Raw genomic sequence first — 13,788 nt, 5'->3', positions numbered from 1 at the left:
TTGTGGACAAATAGTTTTGTCATACACTGTTTAAGCATTATTTTTCTTTTGTTGGTTTTATTAGAATAATGTTTCTATTGATTATTAAAAATTTAATAAACTTATGATATTTTTTTTTAAAAAAAAGAATCAAACCAGTACTGGCTTTGCATTTAGAATTAATGTTTATTATTTGGCTTTTGGGAAAATGGTTATATATTACATCAGCATAGCCCTATCATTTGCTGTGCTGGGCACACTAAATCAGTCATGATGGTACCTAAACAATCTGCATCTCTTTACTTACTGTCTCAGGAAAAGTTAGTAATGCACAGGGCAATAGAAGGTATCCAAGACTTGAGAAATGGTTTATGAAAGATGTGTGGAAGAGTTGGTAAGCTTTATTGTTTCATAATAGCCAGTGTGCTCATGGGCATCTGATTTAAATAATATTTAAATATTGTTTTCTAGCAAAGATCTTCATGGACCAGTTAATAATTTTTTATGGTGACCTTTTATATCATGTGTATATACTATATATACTCTTTATTATGTTTTGGACTTAATATGTTAATTTACTTCTAGGATTCTTAATCATTCAACTTCTGTTACAAGAAACAAGCCAAAACAAACTGTGGGATGTGAAAAGAGGTATAAAAATATCTTACCTGTTATATTTAATATTTTATAATGTGACTTGTTCCCATATGTGGGCTTTAATTGAACAAATGATATTGACTAAATATAGCTAGATAATTTAAAGAGGATATGTATTACAGAATGAGTTAAATATATTTTTGACGTAAACAAATCTCAAAATGCTGATTTGTTCTTTTTTTGTGTTTATACCTGTATTTTGTCTTGATAAGATCATTTGTTCACTAATTCAGTAAACATGTATTTTATTACTATTACAGCTAAGAATAATATGTTTCTTCATCATTGATTGTGTTTCTTTTCTATAGTTTGCTTTTTGATTTCTTTTCAATTGTGTTTTACTGATTTCTTCTATATGAATACATGGTCTTAGTGCACATATATTAATTACAGAGAACTAGAAGACCTTGAAAGTTTCTGTTTATTCTTTTGGTGGTTTGAAGATTTTCATTAGACTCAAATCCTGAGTCATTCCTGTGGGAGTGTAAAGGTCCAAGGCTGGGGGATGGGATAAGCAAAGAAGTACACACAGAGAGAATTAACATTTGTTGGATGTTTGTTATGTGCATACTATTCTGAGTGCTTTAGATGTATTGTTTTCTTTAATCTTCATAATAACTCTATGAAGTTGTTATTGTTATTTCCATTTTATGAGAAGACCAAGACTCAAGAAATTATTGTAACTTGCACAAGATTACACAGCTAGTAAGTGGTACAAGTGAGGATTCAAACCCAGTTGTATGGCTCCAGAACCCCAAGTTTTAACATGGTAACAAGAACAGTTTGATTCCTCCACATCCACATATCCCACTGATGCCATTTCTTGACACCTCACAGTCCAAACTGAACTTATTTTCCTCAAAACCTATTTTTCTCCTGTATATAGTATGTCTTAGTAGATGTATCACTATATAGTTACCCAAGTCAGCAACTTTGGAATCATCAGACATTCTTCTCTGTTACTCACCCCTCCCTATCCAGTCATAGGAAATTATAGCTTCTTAGCATTACTTGTATCTGTTTTAACCTCTTCATTCCTATTGCATTTGTGTTGCTCAGGCCCTCTCTTTTTCCACCTGGATTACTGGAACAGTCCCCAGACATATCTCCTTACTTCAGTTTGTCTACCTTTAAAGCTCTGTTCTTCACTAATATAAGAGTGATAGTTTTAAGACACAAGTTTGACTATGCAACTCCCATGTATTATCTTCTAAAGGTCCTTTCTAAGTTTCAGGATAAAGCTTAAAATGTTTGGCATAACCCATTAGATCGAAGTGAGTTTCTGCCTACTACGAGAGCCTAATCTCATGAACTGTTTTACTGGTACCTTTTGTAGCTCGGTACAATACTTTTTTCTCTATTCCAGCATGGTTGCACATATTTGTATTCTGTATCCTGGTCTCTATTCTGAAATTGTTCTTTCTTCTTCCCTTTTTCACTTTCAGAGTTCATGTGTGTATATGTGTACATATACATACAATGTAGAGTTGTAGTACCTGTTGTCTGCTCAACACTTCCACTGGATGTACAGTAGCCTCCCCCTTTATTGCAGTTTTGCTTTTTGTGGTTTCAGTTATCCACAGTTTGAAAATATTAAATGGAAAATTTCAGAAACAAACAATTCATAAATTTAAATTAACTGCTGTTCTGAGTAGTGTGATGAAATCTTAAGATGACCCATTTCATTCTCCCTGGGATGTAAATCATTTGTTTATCCAGTGTACCCACACTGTGTATGCTCTCTGCTCATTAGTCACTTAGTAGTCATCTGGGTTATCAAATCAACTGTTGTGATATTGCAGTGTTTGAGTTCAAGTAACCCTTATTTTACTTAGTAATATTCCCAAAGTGCAAGAGTAGTAATGATGGTAGTTTGGATATGCCAAAGAAAAGCTGTAAAGTTTTTCGTTTAAGTGAAAAGGTATGCATATATAGGAAAACATCATATATAGGGTTCCATACTATCTGCTGTTTTAGGCATCCACTGGGGGTCTTGGAATGTATCCTTGTTGATAAGGGGGCACTACTGTATAACAGGCATATGAAACTTAACTTTCCAAAACCATACTCTTAAACTCCCTTCTTGTACCTCTTAACCTGTTTATCCTGCATTTTCCTGCATTTCAGAGAATGTCTACTTAATTTTTTAGTTGCTTAGCTCAAAATCTATGGAGTCATCCTTGTTACTTTCTTTCACACTCCACATCTAATTCATTAGCAAATCTTGTTTACCCTCAGAATATACCCAGAATCCAATCACATCTTACCACCACCTCCATACCTACCACCCTAACCTCGGCCATCTCTTACTTCAGTTATTGCAAAAGATCTCTTTTTGAACCTTACTTTCTTTTAGTCTGTTTTCCAAAATACCTCTGATATTTTGAAAATGTAAGTCACATCATGTCATTCTTCACAATTCTCTAATGACCTCCCATCTCATTTAGAATAAAAACTCAGAGTTCTTTAAGGACTTGTAAACCTCTACATTATTTGGCTCCCTACCATCTTCCTTTCTTGCCTTGCTCTTCCTGGTTATTGCTTCTCCAGCTATACTGGCCTCCTCGTTGTATCTTAGCACACCAGGTATTTTTGCCACCCTCAAGGATTTTGCCTTTGCCTGGAAAGATTTTCATCCCTAGATAACCATATGGCCTATTCCCTTGCCTTCAGGTTTCTTCTCAAGTGGCAGCAAGGGATTCCTTGAACAACATATGTAAAAGAGCGTGCCTCCCAAACTTTTTTGTTCATTTTCTATACCTTTAAAATTTTTTTTTTCTCTACAGAACTTAATACCATCTGGCATTCTAAATACATACTTCTTTTTGTCATTGTTTGTCATCACCAGCCCACCATCCCCTGGGGACGGTACAATGTTGGGTTTATCATTTATCAAGACTGATAACTAAAATGTTCAAAACTACTTGTGGATTTTTTTTTTCTCCTTAAAGTTCTATTATTTCCCCTTCATCCATTCTGAAGCTCTTATTAGATACATAAATGTTTAGTATTGTAATGTCATCTTGGTGAATTTACCAAGAAGGACATTATGAAATGACCTTCTTTATGTTCTGGTAATAAATTTTGCTCTGAAGTCTACTTTTCTGATATTTATATAGTCATCCCAGCTTTCTTTTGATTAATGTTAATATATCTTTCTCCATCATTTTATTTTTAACCTATTTGTATCTTTATGAAGAAAGTGAGTTTCTTATATTTAGCAGATGATAGCATTTTCCTTTTTTAAAAATCAAATCTGACCATCTGACTTTTAATTGCAATGTTAAGATGGTTTGTATTTAATGTAATGATTGATATTAATGGGTTTAATTACTGTGTTATGTGTTTCTTTTTTGTCTTATCTATTCTTTGTAGCTGTCTTCTTTTTCTGCCATTTTTCAAATTATATTTTTAAATTTATGTTTATCTCCTTTCTGGGCCTATTAGCTATAACTTTGTTATGTTACTGGTTGTTTTAGGGTGTAAAGTATAATATTTAACACCACAGTTTACTTTTAAGTGCTATTTTGGCATGTCATATATAGCATAACAACCTTCAGTATACTGTTTCTTCCCTCTTGGTCTTTGTGGTATTGTTACCACACCTTTTCTGTATATGTTATAGACACTGCAGTACATTGTTATATTTGCTTTAAACAGTTGATAGTTTCTTTGAAGATATTTAAGTAATCAGAATAATGTCATTTATCTTTACTCTCTTACTTCCCATCTTCAGTGCCCTTTATTGCTTTCTTTAGGTCTCTATTTCCATGTAGATTATTCCTCTCTACCTGAAAAAGATACTTTTTTACTTTTGTTGCGGGTCTGCCAGTGTTGAGTCCTTTCAGCTTTTGTATGGCTGAAAATGTCATTTTGCCTTCATTTTTGAAAGATATGTCTGCTAGTATAAAATTCTAGGCTAACATTTTTGTTTTCTTTCAGTTCTTTAAATAGGTTTCTCCATTGTCCTTTAGGTTGTGTTGTTTCCAATGCAAACTCTATTGTCAGTATTTGTCTCACTGAACCTAATGTGTCTTTTTTCTCTGGCTGCTTTTTACATTTTCTCATTATCATTTATTTTTAAGTTATTTGATTATTATGTATCTTGGCATAGTTTTCTTCATGTTTCTTTTACTTGGAGTTCATGGGGTTTCTTTATGGGTTTATTGTTTTCATAAAATTCAAAAATTTGGGGCCATTATTTCTTCCAATATCTTTTCTGTCACCTGATCTATTCTTCTGAAACCCTAATTATGTGTTCATTATTAGGCCACTTGAAGTTTCCCACAGATCACTGCTATTCTATTCCTTCTTCTTCAGTATTTTTCTCTCTGTGTTTGATTTTTGCTGGTTATTTTGCAATGTTTTTATGTTCACTAATCATTTGTTATGAAATGCCTGATCTGTAGGTAATCTGATCCCATTTATTTTGATTTCAAATATTCTTTTTGTCTCTTAAACTTTGATTTTTATCTATTTTATATCTGTTATGTCTATGCTTAACATGTTCAGTCTTCCCCTCCAGCTTCTTGAACATTGATTGCCTGGTTGAAGTTTTGATTGAATAGCAGACATTGTGAACTTCACTTTCTTTGGTGCTAGATATTATGGTATTGTTATAAATGTTCTCTAACTTTGTTCTGAGATATTGTTAAATTATTTGCTAACAATTTGATATTTTGGGGACTTGTTTTTTGACTTGCTATATGGGATCACATAACAGATGATTATAATGAGATATTAGATTAGGACCAAATTTACCCACCTACTGCAGTAAGACCTTGCTCAGTACTCTTCCTGATGCCCCATGAGCTATGAGGTTTTCCAGTCTGGCTAGTGAGAACTGGTACTATTCCTAGTCTTATGCGAGTCCAAATATTACTATCTCTAATTTTTCTGGTGATTGTTTTGCCTAGAGTAGTTTCCTCACATGCATGATCAGTGATCATTACTTAGCTGAAAATTTAAAGGATGCCTCTGTAGAACTCTTAAGTTTTTGTGCATTGCTCTTTTTTTGTTGTTGTTACTTTCTCCTGTTAACTCATCTCCCTTTTTCTCCCTGGCTCCCAGCTTTGTTTCCTCAACTGAAGGAGCCCCCTGGGCCCAGCCTTAGTTCCCCCTCTCTGGTTTGTGGCCCGGAAACACTCTTGCTGCAGCAACCTGACTCAATTGTAGGATTCACCTTGTTTGTTACCATGTCTAAGGGATAAATGTATTGGGTTTTTTTGCCTCATATCCAATATCTTAGAAAGTATAATTTTATATATTTGTCTGTTCTTTTATTGTTTTCAGTCAGACTATAAATCTTGTCACTGTTAACTCTGTCTTGGCCAGATATAAATTCTAATTTTTACATTTTATGTAATTTGTCAATATTTAGTTTTATTTCTTTCATATGTCCTCTCCATGCCAACATTTAAAAAATTACTGTCCATGTTTTTTGAGTAATTATGATTTCATCTTTACTTATATTTGTCTTTCAGTTGATTAATTTTAATATTTGATATGAAGTAAGAAATATAGTTTTTTTCTTCCTCTCATTCTCCCTCTTTCCTTCCTTTTCTTACTTCCTCTCCTCTCCCTTTTTCTTTTTTCTTTCAATATTTTACAGTTGGTTAACTGGCTGTTTCAACACTCTTCGTTACAAAATTCATCATTTCCACAATGATTTTAAATTTTATTTTTATTATAAGTTCTACTTGTGGTCCTGTATTTCTCTTCTACGTAAAAATCTATAGATTCTGGAGGTTGTACTAATTTATTTCTGTAATTTAATAGAATATATGTAATTTTCAGGTAGGGAAATTCCCCTTTATTATATAACTTTTGTCTTCTTGGTTATCCATTTTTCAAATTAACTTTGTAACTCTTTTATCAGATTTCTAAAACAAGCCCAAAAATACTTCTTGGCTTTTAAAAAAAATTTATTTCAGCTATTAGTTTGAAGGAGAAGTTATACATATAATATTTAGTCTTTCTGTCCAAGAAATTTCCAGTCATTCAATTGCCTTACTAGACATTTGTAGCTTTTTTAAAGTAGATCTTTGTGAATGTTCAGTAAGTTTTTTCCTAGGTTTTTTTTTTTTTTTTACTTTTTCTCCTTTTATAAATGAGATTTTTTTCTAATATTTTTTATAATTTGTTATAGTCAATGTATAGGAAAACTATTAACTTTTTTTGTTTAATTATTAAATGCTCATCTACTTTTATTGTATATAACAATTATATACAACTTTATTATATCATAATTCTGGCCTAAAATGAAAGTAGTATCCAGAATAATTAATAATGCTAAACAGTCATTTAGTGCTTGCGAATCACCTTAGAAATTTGTCACATGAGCCAGGTGTCCCAGGTTTCTCTCTAAAAACTTTATAAGGAAATTTTTTAAGAAAACTATTAGCTTTTGTATATTTTTTCTGTAACCGCTAACCTTATTTCTCTTGACAATAATTAATTTTTGTATTTTACTTTCCTTGTATAATTGTTTTCTATAAATTTTGGAAATTAGTTTTTTTCTAATTTTTAAGTGTTGTTTCTTTTTTTACTGTACCGTATAGAAATTCCACAATAGTGTTGAATAATACGAGCTCAAGGGGACATTTTGTTTGTGTATCTTTTCTAATGGGACTCCTTGGTCAAATTTGCTACCTAAAAATAGCATACACACTTTACCTTACTCCTGAAAAATCTAGATAAAAAGAATTTCTACCACAGCCCCTGTGTGTCAGAATGACTGGTTAGAGGCTCATGATTATTAATTTAATAGGCAAAAAAAAGAATTATTCTCCTAAGCTCTTTGGCATTTAGACAACACAAATTTGTCTAAAAATATTATTAGTTTTTTTTTCTTTTTCTCAGTTTTAGGTAATGATTTTAATGTAACAAATATCTTGTCTATTTTTTTACTGTATGTTTATAGATATTTTATTTCTTTTGGCTTCTAAAAAGTCCTTAGAATAGTCCTATGTATAGGGTGATATTAAATAAGCTCATTTTGATTTTTTTTAAAGCAATATAGTTGATGGGAGACTTCAATATGTTTTGTCAACTTTTAAGTTTTATGTTCTTAGTTCAACGCACAGGCAGAAGTAAATTTTTTAGATTTTTGGTAAAAAAAGTAGAGAACTTTATAATATTTATAATATATACCTAACGGTAATTCTAAATATTTTAACATATTAAAGCATCTTTAATTTTTTAGTGTCTCAGCAGATGAAGTTAATTCACCATTATCACCCCTCACATGGCAGGTAAGAGGAAATTAAATTACTATTATATCTAATATTTTGTTCTCCTTTATTTAGTTAAAAGAAATTATTTCATTACAGCCTTTAGAAAATCAGAAGGATCAAATAGATGAACAACAGTGGCCAGAATCTCAACCTATAATCTGGCAGACTGAAGAAAGGAGACGGAGCAAACAGATTAGAAAAGATTATTTCAAGGTACTTTAATTAAAATTGTAAAATTTACTTTGCTATTAGTTTTAATTTTATCAGTTTTGTGTTAGAGTAGAATATAGCTCTAGTTAAGTATAGTGAATGTGTTATTTATCTTGATTTCCCACATGTATGTGGTATAGATAATATGATCCAGTTATATCCATAAAATTTCAGTAATTTAGATAATTACAAATGAGTAGACCACTCTGCATTGTGATTTACCAAATATTTTACAAGAAAGGTTAATGTTTGGTCCACTGCTAGCAATATTTAGTAATGTTTTAAAAGAATTGCCTAGAAAGTCTTTTATTGAAGATTTGTTTCAATAGTTGACGCATGTTTGCATTTAGCTTTAGCTGTTTCTGTATAAATAAGTGCTACTTTCGTGGTTCTAAAAAATGATTAAAGGTGTTTTCTCTACCACTTTATTTTATTCTTATTATATTAGTAAATATCTTAAAATGGTCTTTTATCTTAACTAAAGTTGCAGACCATCTGAATTATTCCAAATTTCTAATTAGCATCGTTTTAATAAAATTTTACTATGTAGACATTTGTAAATATTGTGATATTATCTTTTTGTGGTTAAGGTGTGCTATATTTGCAGATGCCAGTCATTGAAATTGGAATAATCTTTAGTATGAGTCAGAATCCATTATTGGCATTTCCAATTCATATGAACAGTGCAAACAGTGTAGCTTCTGATCAATGAATAGCTGTTGTGTACCTTTTCTACTTCTCAAAGCTTAATTTTTATTTAATAATAATTTTATCTGAATTCTTAGTTCTAAGCTAAATTATATGTAATTTGAAGTTTATATCACTAATAAATAAAAATATTTTTTCATGTTTTTCTCTGTTTGCTGGAAGTTGGTTCTTATGCACACTGTTCTGTTTCCTTATATGGGAGTATGATGTATATTTAGAGATAGTATCATATGACCAAAACAAAAATATATGTTTTAGTAAATCTGTGGTAAATTTAATCCTTCAACAAATAATTACTAAATCTTTTTTAATGAGCTTCATGTTACCTTATCAGTATGAGAGAGAATGAAAAAATAAAACATATGGGATAAACGGGAAGGGCATTCTAAGTAAGAACCTTGGATAATAATGGTGAAAGTCTATTTATCCCAACCCTTTACAGATTTGCAGTTATATTTACATTCCGTCATTTATTTTTAAGCCCCCTCTTGTAGTTTATGTGGCCTTGAACAAAGGCATTAAATAAAATTTGTTAATAGGTAAAACTTAATGAGTGACTAAGGATTTGGGGAAAATTTAGTATTTCTGACTAATAAAAGAGATTTTAATATTTATTTGATCTACCGGTATAGTAAAAACAGACAAAGTCTATTTATCAAAATTCTTGCATAGCACTTACTAAGAACCAGGCACTACTGTAAGTACTTTTCAAATATCAACTCATTTAATCTTTATAACCCTATGAAGTAATTACAATTATTATCATTTCTATTTTACAGATGGGGAAATTAAGGCACAGGGAGGCGAAGTAATATGCTTCAGGTCACATAGCTAATAAGCAGCTGAGTCAAGATTTGAACCCAAAGCCTATGCTATACTGCCTGTTTACCTACTGTGGATAGCCTAATATCAAATGAACAAACACTTTCAAATCAATGCAGTGTTATTGTTTTTAAAAATATTTTACAATAACTCAGGTGAACTTCTTAATAAAGTCTTAATAGAGGCCTCAGCGACCCTTTAAAAAATAGTTCGATTTAATAGCATCATTTGTTGATAAGTATTTTATTTTTGTGGCTTAAACATACCTTCTGTAATATTGCTATTTTATAAGTTGCTAAGAGATCAAACGAGATAATCTTTGAAATGTCTATTACATATTCATCATTCAATAGATGTTAATAAAGTAGGTACAAAGATAAACTTCAGTCACTGGGAAATGTTTTAAGGAGATATGTAGTTCTCCTCAATAGTCAGAAGATGTCAGTGTTAGGACACTTGAAAAAAATTGAATGTCAACAATCTTTTCCTAAGATGTGAAAAAAATTATAAAGTTGAGCTACTGCTCTCTAAATTAAGTAAAAAAAAAAAAACATTATTCAGAATTACCGGTATTTTTTATGATTAAAATACCGATTTCTATGAAATATCTTTCATTCAAAAATAAAATTTCTCTTAATCATGTATCTCCCAAGAATCAAAAGGGTTTTTGAAATGATACATTACTGCACTGAATCTGGATTTATAGTTTATTAAACATTAAAATATACTATTCTAGCGATTTATATCAAATTGTTACTGAGCTGACTCAGGGATGGTTCCTTTAGCTTTGCTGTGTTATGAGACATACAGAGCTTTTATGTAACTATTCTAGCAAGTATAAATGACTGAGCCACTGGATTTCTTTGCATTCCATGATAAATTATTCATGTTGTTGTTATTCAGTATATTTACTGAAAGTGTTTATATGTATGTTTGTGTATGTGTGCCATCTATTATTGCTTCTTAGTTGCCATGACATTTTGGGTAATATATTTATTAGGCAAGCCCCTGAAACTAAGTAAAAAATGTTTCAACATATTGGCCAGACTATGTGAACAAAAAGATAAATTAGGTTATATGAGAAGTAAATTGCTGTAGGACAGTTACATTAACTTTTAGATTCCCTGGCCACTATAGTATAGATTACTGTTCTAGTTAAATAAAATTTATGTCCTTGTTGCCAAAATAAAATCACTACATTTCTCAAAGTAAAGATATTCCAGGAAATGCATTACTTCATTAAAAAATGTTTTACAGAAGTGTATTAATATTATTTTAATAAAACATACAACAAAATATGAAAATCTAACCTTGTTTATAAATTACATTTAATGTAAATTAGTAGCTTTAATTTCTTGTATGAATGATATAGCACATGAATTTCTAAATGTGTTTGCCAATCGATTTCTAAACTAGAAAAGTTAAAAAGTATTAGAATAGCTAAACCAAGTTAATCTTAAAAATTATTTGATTTATTGAAATGCCATATATAATTCTCTTCAAATGTATCTCATTACAGCTGTGATTAAACATATGACTTGTAAAATACGTATCTGATTTCATAAATAAAGTATAATATTTTTTCATTTTTTATAGCTTTATTGAAATATAATAAACAATTAGTTGCTCATATTTACAGTGTATAATTCTGAGTTTTTTTCAATTATAGTTGCCATACAATAATAGTTTCAGTCATATAGCATAATGATTAGAGACCTATATAACTCAAAAAGTGATCACCTCACTAAATCTAGTGCCCTTCTACCCCCTTACCTATATATTACAGTATTGTTCACTATATTCATTATGCTATACTTTATATCTCCATGAATATTTTGTAACTGTCCATTGTACTTCTCAATCATTTCGCCCTTTTTCACCTACCTCCCCAAGCCCCCTCCCATCTAGTAGCCCTCAAAATATTCTCTGTATTTATGAGTTTGTTTCTGCATTTGTTGCTATTGTTTATTTTGTTCTTTAGATCCCACAAATACATGAAATCATGTGGCATTTGTCTTTCTCTGACTTACTCCACTCAGCACAATATCCTGTAGGTCCATCATGCAGTATCTTTTTTCCATCCCCTTCCTTTTAGTCTGTGTGTGTCTTTTAATCTAAAGTGAGTTTTTTCTAGGCAGATTATGTAAAGGTCTTGTTTTCTTATCCTTACAGCCACCCTATCTTTTGATCGGAGCACTTAATTCTTTTTCATTTAAGGTACTTGTTGATATATATGTAGTTATTGCCATTCTTTATTCATGTTTTTGTTGCATATTTTTTTCTTCTCAAAGAAGGCTTTCCAACATTTCCTGTAATACTGGCTTGGTGGCGATGAACTCTTTTAGCTTTTTCTTGACTGAGAAGCTCTTTATGTGTCCTTTGACACTAAATGATAGCTTTACTGGATAAAATAATCTTGGTTGTAGATCCTGGGTTTTCATCACATCGAATATTTTGTGCCAAGCCCTTCTGTCCTGCAAAGTTTCTTTTGAGAAATTAGCTGCCAGTCTTATGGGTACCCCTTGTAGGTAACTAACTGCTTTTCTCTTGCTGCTTTTAAGATTCTCTCTTTGTATTTAATCTCTGACATTTTAATTATGATGTGTCTTGGTGTGGGCCTCTTTGGGTTCATCTTTTTGGGGACTGTCTGAGTTTCCTGGGGTTGTATGTATATTTCCTTTACCAGGTTAGGGAAGTTTTCCATCATTATTTCTTCGAATAGGTTTTTCACTTATTGCTCCCCCTCTTCTCATTCTGGCACTTCTATAATGCAAATGTTGTTACTTTTAATTTTGTCTCATAGGTTCCTTAAATTATCTTCATGTTTTTGGATTCTCTTTTCTTGTTGCTGTTCTGATGGGGTGTTCTCTGCTATCTCATCCTCTATATCGGTGTTTTGATCTTCTTCTTTATCCACTCTGTTAATTCCCTCTTCATCTCAGATAATGTGTTCTTCATTTCTGACTGGTTCCCTTTTATAATTTCCAATTCCATTTTTATGTTTATTTTTATCTCCTTGTTAAAGTTCTCACTGATTTTCATCTACACTTCCCTTAAGTTCATTGAGCATTATTAGAACCAGTGTTTGAACTCTACATCTGTTAGATTACTTGACTGCCATTGTATTTGGATCTCTATTCTGTTCTGTCATGTGATTTCTGCTTCTTTGTCTTCCAATTTTGGCTGGCTGGCTTTCTGTGTCTGTTTCCATGTACTACACAAAGCTCCTAGGTTTCCTGATCTTATTAGCTTGGCTTTGTGTAGTAGGTGTCCAGTGGCACAGTCCTGAGAGGGATTCAGCTGCAGGTCAAATTTAGTCCAAGCCTCTACCCTTCCAGGGCCACCTGTTAAGATTCAGCAAGCAATCCACAGATGCTGTGCTTATAGTTACCTCAAGAGGCCATGCCAGAAACCGAGGCCAGGTGCCACCAGTGCGGGGCTTGCAGCTGCTCACCAAGGGGGACGGGGCACACCACGGACACTGCTGGATGTGGCTTGGGTTGGATCACGAGTTGGGGGAGGCAGAGTTTCAGGGAATCCTCTGGGCAGAGAGACCTCTGTTATCCAGTTTTATGATGTCTCAGTTGTGGCTGCACCTGCCTCTGCACATTGAAAGTGAGGAGGGATCAACAGAGGAACAATGGGTACCCCAGCTCTTCTGCCCGGGAGAAAGCCTTACCTCTTGGCCTTTGCTCCGACAACTCAATGTCCACCTATAAGTCCATGGCACACCCCCCCCCCCCTCCGCCAAAGCAGCCAACCCCACGCTGTTGCTCAGAGCGAGCGAGTCCATCACCACGAAAGTCCGGTCTCAGACACAGCCCCTTTAAGAGGAATGTCTGCACCTGCTGGCTGTAGTTGCCATTGGTACTGTCCCCCTCAGCCGCGTGGGACCCGTCAGTCTTGCATCTCTATCCCCTCCTGCCTCCTCCTGTTGCCGGATTATTTATTTCTTGCTCTAGTTTTAAGGCTTATATGTTCATTCAGACCCCAGGCGACTCTGCTTGCTGTTTGCTCCATGTCTCCATCAAAGTTCTGATGTGATCACAAGAGGAGATGTACAAAGCTTCTATCATCTGCACCATTTTCCCAGTCTCCCTATAGTGTAATATTTTAATTTAAAGACTTACCCCCAAGGAAATTATTTTTATGTTTTTTTTTTTTTTTATGATCATGG

General features: G+C 32.6%; 1 protein-coding gene across 9 annotated transcripts in view; it reads left to right on the top strand.

Moving 5' to 3' along the window:
• LRCH2 (leucine rich repeats and calponin homology domain containing 2) overlaps window positions 1–13,788 on the top strand; it is a 100,837-nt gene that overhangs the window by 60,524 nt on the left and 26,525 nt on the right. For 8 of the 9 annotated variants that reach the window (XM_016132214.2, XM_036226941.1, XM_036226943.1 and 5 more), the window contains 3 exons: window positions 565–630; window positions 7,841–7,889; window positions 7,968–8,084. In XM_016132214.2, coding sequence (XP_015987700.2) covers window positions 565–630; window positions 7,841–7,889; window positions 7,968–8,084 — 232 coding nt within the window. The remainder of the gene's footprint in view (window positions 1–564; window positions 631–7,840; window positions 7,890–7,967; window positions 8,085–13,788) is intronic. The other variant, XM_036226939.1, reaches the window with a different exon arrangement.

This window comes from Rousettus aegyptiacus, unplaced genomic scaffold (genome assembly GCF_014176215.1).
Source record: "Rousettus aegyptiacus isolate mRouAeg1 unplaced genomic scaffold, mRouAeg1.p scaffold_m13_p_9, whole genome shotgun sequence".
Lineage (NCBI taxonomy): Eukaryota > Metazoa > Chordata > Mammalia > Chiroptera > Pteropodidae > Rousettus > Rousettus aegyptiacus.
Note: the sequence above shows the minus strand (reverse complement) of the source record. Positions and strands in the feature narration are given on the sequence as shown.